This window comes from Ammospiza nelsoni, chromosome 1 (genome assembly GCF_027579445.1).
Source record: "Ammospiza nelsoni isolate bAmmNel1 chromosome 1, bAmmNel1.pri, whole genome shotgun sequence".
Lineage (NCBI taxonomy): Eukaryota > Metazoa > Chordata > Aves > Passeriformes > Passerellidae > Ammospiza > Ammospiza nelsoni.
In genome coordinates, this window is record NC_080633.1 from 82,892,747 (window position 1) to 82,910,332 (window position 17,586).

Genomic DNA, 17,586 nt, shown 5'->3' on the forward strand with positions numbered 1-17,586 from the left:
GCCACTGAAACAAGAACCTTGGTAAGAGATTTAGGAAGGAAAATGCCAACAGATGCAGAGCTTGACTGACAAAATCAAAGCTGCCAGAAGCACAAGCTCAATCTAACCTGTTCCCTGGTTCTCCATACCATCACACACATACTCTTTCCATTAATAAAATGGAAACAAAGACTTAGGTTTGTTCATTTAATCTTTAGATTTAAGTGCAAAGAAAACATACATTTTTTTCCCCAAATTTTCAAATGAGATCCTTTTCCATGATTGCTACAGCACAGGAAAAATTACATTGAAACTACAATCTGAATGTCCAGATTTTCTGGTGTGGCATATGCCATACACTTGGCCTACACAGAAGAGAATCGCCTCTTTGTTTTGAAAATGAGGTAGAAATTACAGCTGTCCAAATATTATTTTACACAGCAATAACAAAAACTGGAGTCATAATTTTGGTCTTCCATATTATCAGCTGTAACAAGGATTTCAGCAGCCTCACTAAAAACTTAAGATACAAATGCACAGGCACAACAAAACAAAATAAAAAATATCCATACTGTTCGTCTACTAATTTGTTCAATCACTAAGCATTTATTTGTTTGTAAGCATTTCAGACTATGTACTAGCTCTGGGGAAGCTGATTTTCTTCAGCTTGTAGCAAATATGCCCTAAAAGCCTTAATTATGTGCAGCCTGAGGCCTTAACAAACTTGGTGATGACTTCTTGTAACACCCTTTGTGACAAAAATTCAAATTAAACCGTACACCATTTCCTATAGTGTGTGATTTAAATGCCTTGTCCAGACTTCTTTTATTCTAATGCTCTGAGGTGTGACATTAAATCAAACATTTGCTGCAGCATGACAATGATTTTACATTGTGATTCAGATTACACAGCCAAACATGTGTGTTCCATGACTAAGAGCTTCCATGGGTAGTATTGAACTTCAGAAAGACTGGAGTTAGCCACCTACCTTCTAAGAGGTGCCATTGCATACATAAATTTGCTGTAGTCATCCAGCATGGGCCCATGAGTGTGCAGAAGGATAACATTGTAGCCCACCAATGCAATCAACATTATTACCATTTTCAACTCATAATTTATCCTCAGGAAAACAGAACAGGAAATGAGCCCTAATATGCAGCTGTATATAAAATACTGGCAAAGAGAAATCAAATGGAAAATATTTAGAATTTGGCTCTTGAGTAGGAAATCATGCATAATAAAATGCTCAGGCTACTTTAAAAAAGAAACCATTGACTGACCACTGAAGTGTGCAATCTATCACAATCTGGGACACTATGGTTTATAGACAGCCAATAAAAATAAATTTATGCTCCCTAATTTTCACCCTTTGACACTTTTGATTTACTCATCTACATTTGTGGGATACCACTGCTGGTGTTGAAATCTAATGTAAGAGTCTGTTGCCAGCAGAGTGACATAAGATTTACTCCTGTTCCACTGTGAAATTTTCATTCATGTTTGAGTCCCAGGATTACCCTGAATGTCTTGCTAGCATTTGGGTCAAGGTAAAAATGTCTAAAGGCCTGAAGCAATAATTTCATTGCCTATATTTGCAGCTGTTATAAACTGATGCAGTACACAGTTATGAATCTCACAGATATGCAGTTTTATAAACAGCCAGGATAGGAAAAATACAAAGCTATTAACAGGGCCTATGCATAATATAAATATAAAAAATCCTTCTCTCAAATCCTGTGGAGTAATAACCGTATAAAAACATACTATTTGCTAAGAAAAAAAAAGTATTTTCTTTCCTATGTCATATATATCAACAAAAATATGTATAGTTGAAGTTAAATTTCTGGAAAAATATTTTCTTCTAATATTTCCTGGCAATTGATTACAGCATCAGAATTAATGCTAAAACAGGAATCATCTCTAGAATCATTATCTTAGTCTTTAATATGCAACCCCTTTGCCAGAAATGCTTCCTGAAAATTACAGTCCTGCACCTTGCAAGGAAGTTTCTTTTCTGAAACTACAAAGCATTCTATTTCTAGTAATGCTATTTTCGGACTACTGTTGACTTGTTGATGGCAGCAATTTTGACAGAACCTGAATCACTGTATACTAATTTTGGAGGATCACTAAGAAGGATAATTTTCACAGCACCCATCAGACAGAATGTATCTGCCATCTCAATCTTTGCTGCTACTGTAATTTGCTCAAAGATCTGGTTGAAATAAGAAATAGATAGAACTATTGTTCAGAATCATAAAAAAAAAATAAAACCTCTCTGTTAGCTGCATTTCAGAGGAGGTCACCTTCCAAATACATGGTTACATAAAAATAGCAGTATTCTTTTGTTGAATCAGTATGGCATTCTAGTGCTGAAATCAGTTTTCCAAAAAGTAACAAGGAGAGGCAGTCTTGAACCCATAACTGAATACTGTTTGACAAAGACCCAGAAATTTTCAAGGGGAACAGTCTCTGACAGTGTTTCATACAAATACATAGAATAGATTGAAAATTTCAGACAAGGGTGGATGAATTAGAGAAGAGTGGCACAGCCACACATCTCAGAATGCAGACCTTGCACTGCAGTAGTGTTTCAGTTAGACACAAGCAGATCTGGAGAGCCTGGCAATCCACAGAGCAGTGAAGCCGAGCAGGTGCAGGCCCCTGCTCTGCTTAGGGCATCCCCCAGCCCCAGGATAACCTCAGCCAGCTCAGCCAACCTGTCACAACCCAGGAGCCTGCAGGCAGCTCCCACCTGCTGCCAACATGATGCCTTGGCTTTACCCAACACTGCAGCAGCAAGTTCTCGTGGAGGCCCTTTGGTCTGACAGCTGAAGCAGTGAATAGAAATGTTTCCTTTTAAGAAAATACTCCAACAGCTCAAAAGAGGAAAATCCTGGGTAACCTCTCCACAGACAGAATCTGCACCTCATGCTATATAAATCAAGATTCTCAGCATCTAAAGGGGCATAAGCCCATATATATTCTCTTTTTCTTTGTTGTGCTAGCTAACAAAGGTATTTTAACCAATGCCTTACAGAATCTGATTTTCTTACTGAGATCACAGGTCTGGTGTCTTGCACCAGGGTAGTACACAATTAGGATCCAGCACAATGCATTTGGTCTCTTCTCTTAAAATATAAGACCTGCAGTTCTATAGGTATAAAGATCTTCGCTGAAGTAAGAAGGAATTGGACTCCCATATGTCTATAGAGTAAATTTGTCAAATTACTTGAGGACAAAGTAATTTTGTAAAAAAATTTCCTAGTCAAATAAAATATATTCCAAAACTTCATCTTTTAGATGCCAGTATTATAACTTCTATTTATTTAACATGTGGAGGTGGCAGCACTAATACAGGACTGTATTTTGTCCCAGGAGCAGATATACATGTCAGCTTCTATTACACAGAACCTACAGAAGCATCATAGCAAAACTAAACTAAACTAAACATAAAAATGTTGCTATAATTTACTGAGGAATCTTTGCTAAGTCTTTTTAAAAAGTAAGCTAAACTAATCAAAAAAGTTATTTAGGGGGGTAGAGAAGGAGGCAAATAAATTGCTTTGCTTCAAAATGAACTTAAATCAATTGGGGCTGAAGTAATTTCCAAAGCTCTTATGCACACATTTTAGATGACATAGTCAATAGATGTCAGGTTTACTATCATAAATCACATAAAGTTTATTGACATGAGCAAAGCTTAAAACTAACACACAGATTCAAAATAACAAACTTTTAATTTAAGGAAACAAACATTTGTCAGCCTAAGTATTCAATATCTTCTAGAGTGAAAAGAGAGAAATTTTAATCCCAGATTAAAGAAAAAAAATTAAAAGTGGTAACTCAAAAGGAATTTAAAGCTTTTTCCAGCTAAAATGTTTGCAGTGTCCGGGGATGAAAACAATGCTTATTTGAGAGATGTTTTAAAGTTTTAAAATCTTTAGCTAACTTTAATTTTCATTTATTAATGTCAGAAGTGATATTTTAACATAATTTTTTATGTAAATCTATCAAAGTCAAATTTTCGTAGATGAAAGAATTTGTTTTAATACTTTAAAAGCTATAAATCCTGAAATCAGAACACACCATTTTGGTAATTATTTCACCATAGAGACGAAATAAACTTCCTTTTCCTCCTGCTGCCACCAGCTGCTTCACCCAAACCCATATATTTTGACACAATATATGGCTTGACATTTTCAGCTGCAGGTCTTTTGTAATACTTTAAGGAATCACTGCTCTCTGGGACACAGGTCCCGCTTTTTTGCAGCAATGTCCTTCCCCCTCCTCTTGCATGTGCCATTGTGCTTTTGTTCACACTGAGACATCCCCTTCAGATCAGTTCAGGTCTCTTAAGCAGTTTATATAGCGGCACATGAGAGTTTTATTTCCACCCCTCTCACACCAGCTTTCCCAAAATATGCAATGACTGAAGTGTGACAATTTCACATTTGATGAAAATGGTGAATATTTTCAGGTCAGCCACCTGAAAATATTCCCACCATGGGAAACCTGCCTGCGGACTAACCTGGCTTTCACTGCACAGTCTGTTTTGCAGATGCTGTGTGTTATCTTGATATTTTGAAATGTGTTAGCATGGGTGAATTAAGATTCCTTGTTATTAGACTGTTTCCTGCTTTTTAAATCTGACATTCATTAAAACCTCTATTTTCAGAAGTGCTAATCTCATTTAACTTCCCACTTACTTCAAATGCAGTTGCAGCTGATTAAAAAAAAAATAAATCAAGTTTTACTGCAGTCTCAAAAATGGGTGGGTGTTTAACTTCAAGCAGATCTGGTAACAGTCAATTTAGTGTAATTGTTGTAAACAAACAAAGAAATGTGAAATGAACTTACCGGTAGGAAAAAACAGTTATTTTGTATACACCACCGTGTCTGATTACTTGAATTAGGAAAACTTGCATTTGATGAATTAAGAACTGAGGGAAAAGCTATCACAGAATTATCCAGGAAAAACTAGAAAAAAAAAATCAACATATAATCTATTAGCATGACAGCTGTTTAAGGTCAAAATAGAGAACAGACAAATGGGGAAGCAGAGAAAGCTTTACATGTAACCATTTAACTTTAGTATTTTACTACTTTTGTATTTTAATTTGAAATAGGAAAAGGAAGATGACATACCATGATTACTCGTTCCTATATTCTCAAACAAAAATAAGTGTGCTAACCTTCATCTGACACTTCCTACTGGAATAAAAGACAAAAGCTCTTTGTTGTATTACTTTCATATATCAGAAGCTCGCACACCCAAGAGACATTGAAGAAATAAACTCAATATTAATAATTCCTGGATTTACCTCAACTGAATGTCCTATTTAAACAAAGGAAGAATTACAGAAAGAATATGGAGCCATTACTGAAGTTGATACAATAACATCATAATGCTGACATTAATATCGGAACTGATGGAATTGAAACTGAAAAGTGGATCCAGTTATATCTTGGGGCATCAAATTCAGCCAGCAATCACACAGGAAACCAACATCATACAGACCTCCTTGATGCAGTGATCCAGTACTTTCTTAACAATTTAGATTTTGGTGACTACATTTATTCCAGTAGTTTGAATCTCAATATTTAAGCTGTTTCTACATTTAGTCACTATTCATGGCCAGTTTGCTTGTCTTTCTTCTTGTCATAATCTCATCCTTTAGTTTTCACATAGCTTCTTCCTCTCCCTTTAGTTTTCACATAGCTTCTTCCTCTCCCTAGTATTTAAAGTCCTAATATTTAGTGTAATCTCAGGCTTCATTGTGCTCATCAATCTATGTTTTTTCTTGTTTCTTTCCTGAAAACAAGCTCTTCATTCCCCCAGTTAGTCTGGTAGTCACCCTCTGTACATATTTCTTTCAATTCAACCTTCTGGGTGACCAAAACTGCCAACACACTTCCCAGATTTTATCAGTGAGTCATGCAATAGCACTAATACAAATTCTGCAGAAAATATATTCTCATACATCCTGGAGTCACTGAATTTTTAGGGTTGGAAGGGACTTCTGGAGATCATCCAGTCCAACGCTCTGCCATGACACAGTCACCTAGATCAGGTTACACATAAACGTGTCCAGGTGGGTTTTGAATGACTCCAGACAGGGAGAGTCCACAACCTCCCTGGGCAGCCTTCTCCTCCCTCAATGTAAAGTTATTCTTCATGTTGAGGTGAAACTTGTTGTGTTTTAGTTTATGGCCATTGCTCCTCATCCTGTCGCTGGACACCACTGAAGAGAGCCTGGCACCATCCTCTTGACATCTGCCTTTGAGGTATTTATATGTATTGAATAAATTGAATATAAAAACTGTATTTATATATCCAGAACAATGCTCCTTTGCTCACAGCTACAAAACCTTAAAAGCTCACTGTACCTCATGCAGCTGGAGCTCAGACAGCACATGGACATCACCCCAGCTATTAACACCATGCTCAGCAAATGTGAAGTAGCCTTCCTTCATTGGGACTCACCTAGGAAAATGCAGTTCATACTTACCATGAGTTAAAAGCAGTCACATGGATGGTTATTGTGATTCAGCTGAGTTGACATTAAACCCACCTAATTAATTAAAATCCTGAACTCAGTGCCTATCCATGTGATGAGCTTCCAACATGTATCAGAATTTCTTGTCACTAATCTGTCAGACCAACTATAATCTTGACCTTTTTACTAATAAATTTCATCCTAGTTCTTTTTATTTTCTCAAATCCATACCTGACTTTTTCCTTTCTAAAATCCCAAGCCTTTCCTCACAAACACCGACTGTCACCTTAATTTATTAGTTTCATAGTCTCTCTTATACACTAAATATGAAAATCCACTCATGGTTGACCAGAGCAGAGCTCCAGAGGTCACCTCCCTGTCACACCCTGTTCCCTGCAGGTAGTCACTGAGTAACCCACCTCCAAATTCTTTCTCCATTTCTGTCTTTAAATGTTACAGAGGAAAGTACTGTTACAGAGGAAACCTGAACTGCTCAACTCACAGCAACTAAACGTGGGTCAAAATGGTTTATTGATTTGCTAATGTTAGATCTGGTCAGTCATTCAGTCACAGTTCTGGACAGCCAGGCCTTGGAAACTTCCAAGGATGGAGACCCACAATCCCCCTTGGCAGCAGTCAGCGCTGTTCATGCACAGTGACTCCTTTTATCTTTCTAAAGACTATCCAACCTCCCATGTCACCACCTGTGCTGAGTGCCCTTTAATATGTTTTATAGCTCTGCAGAGAAGAGTCTGAAGCCATTCTCTCTCTTAACTCCCCTTCAAAAGAAGTCCAAGGTTGTGGATTTGCAAAGGTTATCAATATGCCACCTACTACCAACACCAAGCTGGCACTCACCTGTGTTTCTGCAGTTGCACTTTTGGGTTCCCTTGCTTTGCCAACACAACTGTGTATGTGAAACTGCATATAATTAACCTGCCATCCGTGAACTACAAAGTCAGGATGAGTGTGGAATCCTTTGAATCTTTTCCCCTTGGGGAAATACCCCACGCTGCTACAGACGAGGATCAGTACCAGAAATAGAACCGATAAACCATGAAAACAGACCCTACAAAATGTTAATGAACACCTACAGATTTTGAAACATCCTTCTATAACTGATCCCAAAGAGCTCTAATGACGTGCACATGAAGGGAGTTACATGCATATCTGCCTCTTCCCACAGGATGTGTGGGTGAAATGCACACACTCTCCTTCTGGCAATGCAGGTTCCCCTGCTGGCACACGCTGCTGAAAGGAGATGCAGGTACTCAATGTGCACCTGTGCAGCTCCCTGCAAGCTGTCCATGCATATGCTGGAGAGACACCCCTGCAGGTTCCTGTGCAGGGACAAACCTGAGCAGTGGTCCCTGCTTGTCCCAGGCCATTTGTGCAGGCAGCTCACAGTATCCGACAGGCAGGCTGCTCTTGCTGGCTGAAGCAGAGGTGTGATGCCAGAGAGGTGACCTATTACAGTGTCAAAATACTTTTTGACAGTCATCTGTTTCCACTCACAGCTCTCTGTCTCCTGTCACACATTTCCACATTGCCCAGAGACGCTGTGGAGTCTCCCTCACTGGAGATGTTCAAGAGCTGTCTGGACACAATCCTGTGCCGTGTGCTCTAGGATGACCCTGCTTGAGCAGGGAGGTTGGATCAGATGATCACTGTGGTCCTTTCCAACCTCATCTATTCTGTGATTCTGTTTCTTTTATTCTTATTTTCACACTATTTCCTTCTCTTAAGGATTTTCTGGAATTTCTTGGTTACTTTTTATGCCAGCTGATGCTCACCTGCCTCTTTTGACTGGAACAACTTTGGACAAAAAATCCCCTTCAGACAGCTTTGAGGATTTACTCTTCCTCCCTGCCTCTAGCTATTTAATAACTTCTGTAACAAGGGCATTTGCCAAGAGAACCACATCCCACTAACAGTGCATATACTTTTTTTGTGGACATGAAATATTTAGTTTCAGAATTCCACTTTTTGCATGTCCCCAGAGCAAAGATTATATAACATAAAGAACTCAAACACAATTATATTACAGAAAGACATATGGCATGCATATTTATATATGTAATTTAGAATAAAGCATTTTAATTTGGGTTTTGAACCTCGCACAAAGCATTTCTGGCCTATAAATGTTACCTGCATACACAGAACACCGTATGAAATATGGTATATCTATGCATATATTAATAAATATTAAAAGGAGAACAAAAAGGATATGGAAGTGTTGTCACCTGCCATGAGCCAAACAACACTTACTTCTGAATGATGTGTTTGCACTTGTCTTTCTTGTCTCTCATCAGTTACCTACATCTGCTATCATGCTTTGAAGATACATATTGTTCTTCAACATAGTATTTTTTGTAAGAGTAGGTTCAGTCCTACTAAGCAGTCACACCCACACAAATGACTCAAATGAAAGCAGTATTTTTTATGAATACCAATGTTTGCCAGGGAACGTCTGAGCATGCTACCATTACGTTCTTATTTTAACTTCATATATTCTGACAGTGTTTTCTTTTCTTGTGTTCACATGACCTGCAATCCTCAGCTGTGAGTTTTCTGCCTCACATAATGAAAATACCTGCTTTCAATGGGAGCCATGTGGTGACAGAACCTCCCTCAAAACATGGGATAAGCAAATTAGTGCATCTCTTTTGTTGTCTGAAAACAACAACTACTGTATTCACTAGTTTAGATCTCATTAGAAAAGAAGCCATCTTTCCCACTGAGGTATGAAAGGGTATGAAAGTACTTGGGCGTAGAATGCATATCACAGCTTCCTTTGAAAAATGGCAGTTTGTCTGGCAGTTGAATCAGGACTTTTATTCCCAGATCTTCACAAGAATGCCCCAAGAATAGTGTGAAGAATGACAAATTTCAGTATCATTCCCCCTTTTCCTAAGCTCAAAAGGAGAGGTTTAAGGACAGCCTGGAATGCTAAGTTCTTACCAAGACTATTATGTATTTTTTTTACCAAATAAAGGTGATGCTGAGATATTGATAAGTTGTAAAAGGATAATGAAAATCCAGAAGTACTGAAATGCATTTAGCAGAAACTTTAGAGCATTTTTCCTCTGAGTTGGTACAAGGCTTCTTAACATCAAAGTGCTCATGCATCTGTGTTATTTGGTGTCTTGTAGCATAAATGGACCAAATTAACGTTGCTCAATAATTTATTTCCTATGAAAGTTTGTGTGCCAAGTGAAAATGAATAACTGTCTTTGTGCAACCATGTATTCAACCCCTAGCCCCCTGAAGAGGCAATATGTAGTGGCAAGTCCCTGCCTTGTTCAAAGCTCCCACCAACAAGAAAGATGAGGAGCCTGCTGGCCCTTTACAGACTCAGACAGCATGATTTTTATATTTGACAGATATGGAGAAATGCTCATTTATAAAGGCAGTGACAGCATGACTCTACCTCTTCCCACACCTTTGAAAGAAATCAGAACTACTGTAAACATGATTTCAGAGCAGTGTCTCACCTGTTAGTGCATCTCTGGTAATCCAGTGTACCTAGACTGATACTTATTTTTTTTAAGTTCCTTAAATCCTGGAATAGATTTGTGATTGGGCCCTGCAAGTACCACTTAAACTACATTTCTTCAGCTGTGCTTTCTCCTTCCAACTCCCTGGCCAGGTCAACCTCTAGACAGTGTCTATTTATTCTTCTCAAAAGACGTGCATTAGGCACCATCCAAAACTGTCTTCAATGTGCCAGGCACTGTGGGATGTATAATTAGAGTGTATGTGCCAAAGAGCTTAACAATTAAAAATACAAGTTCACCAACAGAGTCAGCTACACTAAAAGGAAGATCTGTTAAAGAAACCAACTTTCCACTATGAGAATGAAAGCAGGTTTGATTAATTATTTGTCATTATTTGAACACAGGATCATTCATGACTTAGAGGGGGCTAATACTTGTGTCATTTAAGGCAGTTTGGGCTCAGATGTACAATAACCAATGGAACAAAAATACTCAAACCTCTCTCAGTATTCACATTCCTAAACATGTGTTCTTTGAGAGGAAACAGTCCAGTTGTTGGCATTCACTGGATGTAAAGATAGGAAAGCAAGTAATATCTAGAGAAGGGCCACAAAGATTATCAGAGGGCTGGAACACTTCTTTTTTGAAGATAGGCTGAGAGTTCTGGGGTTGTTCAGCCCAGAGAATTCTCCAGGGAGACCTTCCAGTACCTGAAGGGCCTAAGAAAGATTGGGGCAAACTTTGTAGCAGGGTCTGTTGTGACAGGACAAGGGGTAATGGTTTTAAACTCAAACAGGGTAGATTCAGACATAGGGAAACATATGATGAGGATGGTAAGGCACTAGAACAGGTTTCTCAGGGAGGTGCTGGATGTCCTGTTCCTGGAAACACTCAAAGTCAGGTTAGAGACGACTGAGCAATTGGATTCAGTTAAAGATGTCCCCGCACATGGTGAGCGAGGGGGGGGAGTGAACTACATGACTTTTTAAGATTCTTTTGATTCTTTTCAACCCAAAATATTCAATGATTCTATGATCCTGAATGTTAAAGCTGACAGTTAGAATAATTAAGACTTTGTGGGACAGTACAAGCCTGAGATCTTGTTGCTTGTGCCAAGAACCAGTCATGCATTTGATGCAGAAGTCACTGAAACCAAGAGCTGTCGCAGGACTCTTTTATCATGCACTATTCCTTAAGATCTAATGAATCCCAGAGGATGATAAGGCACAATCATTTGAGGTACTGCCTGCAGTCATTCATTCAGTTTTCAAGTAGTAACCCTTCACAATCATGCAGTCCTACTGTCTCTCTGGGCCTCCTGTATTGCTCCATGCAGGATTCTTTCTCCTGATCAGTTTAAAGCAGATCAGCTTGACAAAAACAGCTTTCCTCAGCAACTGATAGATGTCATACTGTCTATCTAGCACCAGATCTAATGCTTATCCCCTCCCTTCAGCTCAGAACTATTTGATATTTATGTGACATTAGCTGATTTTTAACTTCCCTTTGCTGATCAGGACTACACACGTCTCAAACCTGAACAAGAGATTTAGACATGAGCTGAAACAGCTAATTCCAAATAAAATTGCACCCCCACTCTTCTCCAGTCTCCCTTGACCATGAAGACTGAGTTTTACTTGGCATTTTGCTCTTAATGATGAATTATTAGGTGTGGCATGGTTAGACACTCTTTATCTCCATTAAATCTTAATGGCTACATTTTGCCTTTTGCTACTGAAATGGCTCATGGAAGTAAATGCAGTTAACGGACTCTGCTATTAAGTACATGCTGCTTGGAGATATAATAATGATACTTCAGAGTCTCTCCCACAATTTGCTAATGCAAAATTCACAATCACATTTAAAGTCATTTTTGCTAGTCAAACTACTAAGGTTTAATTTCAAGGTGGGAATTGTAGTTAAAATTACCATCTCATGAATATCATGGAACATGATTACTTGTAACTTTGTAACATTGCTTATAAGGCACTAAGACTTTAAAATACAGTCTATTAGGTATTACTGTAACATTCAGTCCACATAAAACTGGACATGAGCCAATAAAATTAAAACCTTTTTCAAAAAATTATGTACAGAACAACTCCTTTTTTTTGCTAGAATGTCTTTTACTGCTTGAAGGCCAAGTTTGAAGTGGGCTGTAAGCACTAGTAGAACTTTAGTCCAAGCAAAAAACAGTTGCTGACTATATCTCCTTTTACATTTTTTTACTCAATAAATAATCATATGCATGAATCCTAAATCAGTGTATAATTTAAACCCAAGTAGGTTCTTTATTTTCTTCTGATACATTGAAAGAGTTTAAAAAAAGAGAAAATCTAGCCTGATCTTCATTTTACAAGTTACTAAATCTCTGAGGTTTTTGCTGTTGTATAACTTTTGCATGGCTAAAGGTTATAATTCAAAAAGAGTTTTCAGCTAATGGACAATCAACAGCTTTTCAGAATAATTGTTTCCATTGCTAACTGCTTTCACTGATGAAAAGTCAATTTATATTCAGTTTTACATTATTTTCAGCCACTGCTTCTTTGAGTTTCACCTCTCCCACCCTTACACACTAAATTCACTTAGGTGAATTTTAGAGTTTGGAAATAGAATTGGTTTTGTGTTTCTCTCCTCTCCTTCAAACAAAGCAGGAAAAAGAAAGACCAGAAAACCAACATTAACAAGACTAGAAAAATTTAACAATAAAACGGAGAGAATATTCTACCAACTATTTCAAGTGTTCACATTTAAAAGCCCACAGTACATCATTTGGACAAGTTTAGTACTTAGTGTAACAAATGATTGATTAAGGGTCCCCTGAAGTATGGGAAAACAAAATAAAACAGTGTAGGCATTATCAATCTCTAAGTCCTTTATAAATCCTAAGTAACAAAAGTACCAGCAACTCAAGCAAGCATTAGGGTTGCAATTTCAAAAGCACTGAACCTCACTCGCTTGAAACATGAATGTTTATGCATTGATGTTGTGATGAAAACATTGCCTGAATAAATGTCAGAGTTCCCACTTTGCAGATGCAGAACTGAACTGAACACTTTCACAGGTTTACAAACAGAATCCACCTTAGCCAACAGGGCAAAACAAAGGAAGACTTTTGATCCCGTGTACTGCTCATCCCGTTAGACAACAGACATTTCAGACTAAATGAGATCATTAAGATTCATGCTTTAGGCAAACTAATGACAGATTTACTCTATAATTGCTTACAGATTTACTCTATAATTTACTCTATAGTTGCAAAGGAATAATAAAATTACATAAATTTTCTCTGTTAGGAGAGAAAAGCACAGGTTGAAGTCACTTAAGCAAACCTAAGCCCTAATGAATTTGTAGCTCAGTACTTTTGAAGTTTTGATGTAACTTTGAATTTTTTCTTATTTAAAAAAATCAAGCATGTGAAACCAATAATGTATACATTATGATAATTTTGGGGTCAGCAGAGAAGCATCACAAAACTGAAAAAGCTTGGTTTGTTTCACACAAAGTCTTCCACAAATCCTGTGAGGAGATACTTGATTGTCTCAGCAATGCTGCTTTTCTAAGCGATGCACAGATGACTAAGGGACTTGCACAATTCAAACCTGAGATTTAATTGTTTTCTGTTCATTATAAATAATATTTTTCTTTAACAAATTTAGCCAGGGTCTGAGCTCTTGTTGAGCATCCGGTTTGAAGAGGTCTCAATTACACAGTATGTTTTCTTTTGCTCTGCTTTATATTTCTGTCTCTGGCAATTACCACGCAGGTTCCTGGCATAGCAACAGGCCATAAATTTAACATCTAAACAAATACTGAATAACAACAACAACAACAAATCTTAAGTGGACAAAAAAACAGGAAAAAATACCCCTTTTTCCCTTACCATGTTGAATACAGCCATGGTTAATATTATAGCAGTGGTTGTCAATGTCAGAGTGATCCTTGGCCAAGGACGGTTTGCAATTATTCCAGATGATTTCAGGATCCACAACAATGAAGCTGATGCTTTCTTGCTACATTGCTAAGTGCAAACAGTTTGGAAAAGAGGAAAAAAAAATATCTTTAGTATATTTAATTAGAATAAACAAGGGTAGAATTAAGATATCTTAAGACTGAGGGCAGTAATAATCTTACAGCATTGCACAGAAGTATTTAATTATTATAGTCTCTCGAGAATGACAGATCATGATTAAACATGAACACAAAGAAAAATTTATTTAAAATATCTGCCATATTATCACTTCCATTAAATAATTATAATTTGCAAATACCTTACTAAATATTCAATACATACTACTAATAATAGCAAAATACAGAGCTGACAGCAGTGTCATTACCTTTAACAGCATCAAAACCTTGAAAATGAACTGACCTGGCTTGACTGAATTGAAAGAGTCATGTTTAGTAGCCTCTAGAAACTTCAAAATGTAAATAATGACTCTGCAAAGTCTTTGACACAGAATAAAGGCTAGATGTATCCCTGGCAGCCCACAAAACAGGAAAGCTTTCAGGTTTTTCTTTCATCTTTTTGGAGTCTTATTTGGTAATTATTTTAAATGGAAAATAACTCAGCAAAGTAAAACAACCTTCCCTAAAACTATCCAGAAGGCAAATAAGCATTTCATAAAAAACTGGATGTAAAATTTGACAAAAAATATTTAGTGAATAGAAAAATTTTCTTGTATAATGAGAAAAATTAACAATAAAAAACTCTGACTCATTTCATCTGTTTCTAAGAAGACATTGCAAAGTCTCCATTCATACATGCATAGTGCCTAGAGGCACAAGCAGCTCACAAAGAATAAACAACGATTTGTGACACATCCAATAAACATTAATTTTCCCAAAACTTTGGCAATGAGGAGATAAGGTTGCCTAGAAGCATCTTGTGCCCTTTCCAAATGTCAAATTCAGTTTCATGCAAACTCCTGTAAAAAAGGCAAAGAAAATTTAAGGAACATGACAATCCCACAAAATTAATTGGTTTTTTCAACGTGTGTTTTCTATTTACTTAATATCATCTGAGATGGCTTTACATATTGTTTTCACCCTTGCCCCAGCCATCAGCAGAGATACAAGCTCAGGAAGTCTCAAAAATGGGAACTCAAGCACGAAAAACTACCAAACATAGGACTTATTTTACAGCACTGATCTATTTGTTCAGGTTCAATAGCTATGGCACATCATGCTAAATTATACCACTACCCTACATGTGGGGTGTATTTTGCATGACAATCTTTATCATTCTGCACGTAAATACTTTGCTCCTAATTATACATTATTTGGACAAATTCACTGTATATGCAGAGCTTTTTCACATATTGTTTCCATTTATGACAGGGAGTTTTGCATACTGAATTGGACAGATTCTGAATTCAGTTCCAGGAAGGTCAAAACAATCACTGGAATCTTAAGGAGGGACAAAAAATAGGGAAAATATCAGGCAGTTTATATAAACATATGTTTATATAAACATATCAGTTTATATAAACATTACTCTTCTCCCTTACTAAAAACCCACCCAGAAACATAAACTCAAAAGATCTGCATTTCTGAACAAAAATTTCCTGCTCAAAAGCCTTTTTGACTCTCCAACCTTGTTCTTCAGTCCTAAGTACATAGCAAATTTCAAGATAATTTGAAACTACACATAGATTTTACAAAAAAGTTTGTCATCCGTCCCACTTCAATATAGTAAAAAGCACAAAGTATTGATTGCTGCTGTTGCTACAGAAGGGAGGTGTCCCGATGGATGCAGGGAATGGATCTGAGTGAAAATGAATCATTCAGTTATCTGTCTAGTCTGCCTAAAACCCAATTAGTCAGGGAGCATGGATTTATGGCAAATTAAAACAGTCATGAAATCGTGCCCCAATTACTCTTTACCTTTATTATAGCTCACCTGGAGCTTTACTACAACTTAACTTACGTTGTTCTGTGATTTTCTTGGAAATTTAAAAGCAGCTGGATAAGCTTAAATTGCATTAGACACAGAAAACTAGACAAGTACACTGAAAAAGCACTAGGAATATAAAATAGCTAAGAAGTTTTATATATATATATATATAAATATATATATATATATATGAAGCTGTACACTGTGTTCTTTCTGAATTACATTACATTACAGACCATTCAAAGAAAGCCTTTAGGATTAGAAATTCCAAGAAAGTAAGCGAATGATAGAAATAAATTATATGGTCTAAACAAAATAAATTGTATTATGAATTTTACAGGGTTTATACTACCTGATGAGAGGCTAATCAAATCAAACACAAATGGTGATTATCAAAAGGGCAATGACAGTTGATGAGTAACATCATAAACAGAAGCCACTGAATTTGCTGCTTGTAAGATGATGGAAAGAGGTTGCTGCAGTCATGATTTTTGATGGGAAACCTACCAAGAACCTTCAATGAAAAATCTTCCTTTCCAGGATGCCCTGGAAAAAATCTTCCTTTCCAGGGTGATTCCTGCCTAAAAGGCTACCAGGCTAGCACAGGATAGTTAATTTTGCTAGTGGGCAGAAATTTGGAATTGTGTAAAACCTGATGGTATATCTTAAAGGCATTGTGGGTATGTGGAAAACTTACATGGCATTTAGGGGATGGGACACAGGAGAGGAAAGAAAAGCATAAACCTGGATCAGATATGTACAAATATAGGTAGATGGTGACAAGAAGGGATGAAAGGAAATGGATGCAGGTGAACACTTTTCTAAATGAGTCTATTGCATATTGTTACTGAACTCTGTCTCTAACCATCCTCATGTGTAGGTGTAAGTGCAGTCCTTATTCTGAGCCTGCATGCGTGTGAATAGCAGCAAACTTCATGCTGGACTAGATGGCAAGGGGCACAGGATGGTGCCACTGGAGAGAGATCACGTAGGTGTACAGCTGAGGGTGTCAGGAGCTGAGCTGTCTCAGACTAGTCCCCGAGGAGACCCACAGGGTGTGTGGGGGAGTGTGTGTGCAACCACAAAGAAAATTCAAACAGAACTGGCTGGCAAGCAGGAGATCTGAATTTGGAAAGACCCAAGGGTTGAGCTAGTCACTTTGCAAAGGGGACAGAGCCTGGGTATGGATATTGTATTGACTAAAACTCCACATGCCAGACCCACGAGTGAAAGTGTGCCTGTGGATCATGGCAGTCAGGAGGTGTATGTCCCATCAGACCTGATTCTCCAGAAAGAAGGAACTAGACCATCAGTGTAGATCATGTTTACATGGGTGCTGTAGGAGAGCTGTTCTGTCCGTGGATCTCTGTGATTGCTCCTCTGTGTATAGTGTATGCCCATTTTCCTATTGGGAACACGTGCCCAGCCTCACTACAGGTTGCACGTCAGACTTCAGTGGGAGTGGGACAGGAGGATCCCCTCCCTGGGATTGAATTCCATCAAATTTTGCTTCAGTGGGTTGGGAAGGAGCACTTCCCAGCTCCTGACCTCCACTGGGCCCAACAAGTTCTAGCAGCCCTTACTTTCAATTTCAAAACTTTAAAAATTATGTCTCAGTAAAAAATGTAAAACCATGTTGGAAAAAAAAGTGTTTTAGTGTTGTGTTTTAGTAGCGCTACACAATGTCAATTGAGTTTTCTCTACTCACATAAAC

At 37.6% G+C, this 17,586-nt stretch overlaps 1 protein-coding gene across 1 annotated transcript in view; it reads right to left on the reverse strand.

Moving 5' to 3' along the window:
* Positions 1-17,586, reverse strand: part of ADCY2 (adenylate cyclase 2) — a 205,765-nt gene that overhangs the window by 22,016 nt on the left and 166,163 nt on the right. The window contains exons 16-18 of the mRNA XM_059477068.1: positions 13,860-13,997; positions 4,840-4,959; positions 968-1,152 (exon numbers count right to left, since the gene is read on the reverse strand). Coding sequence (XP_059333051.1) covers positions 968-1,152; positions 4,840-4,959; positions 13,860-13,997 — 443 coding nt within the window. The remainder of the gene's footprint in view (positions 1-967; positions 1,153-4,839; positions 4,960-13,859; positions 13,998-17,586) is intronic.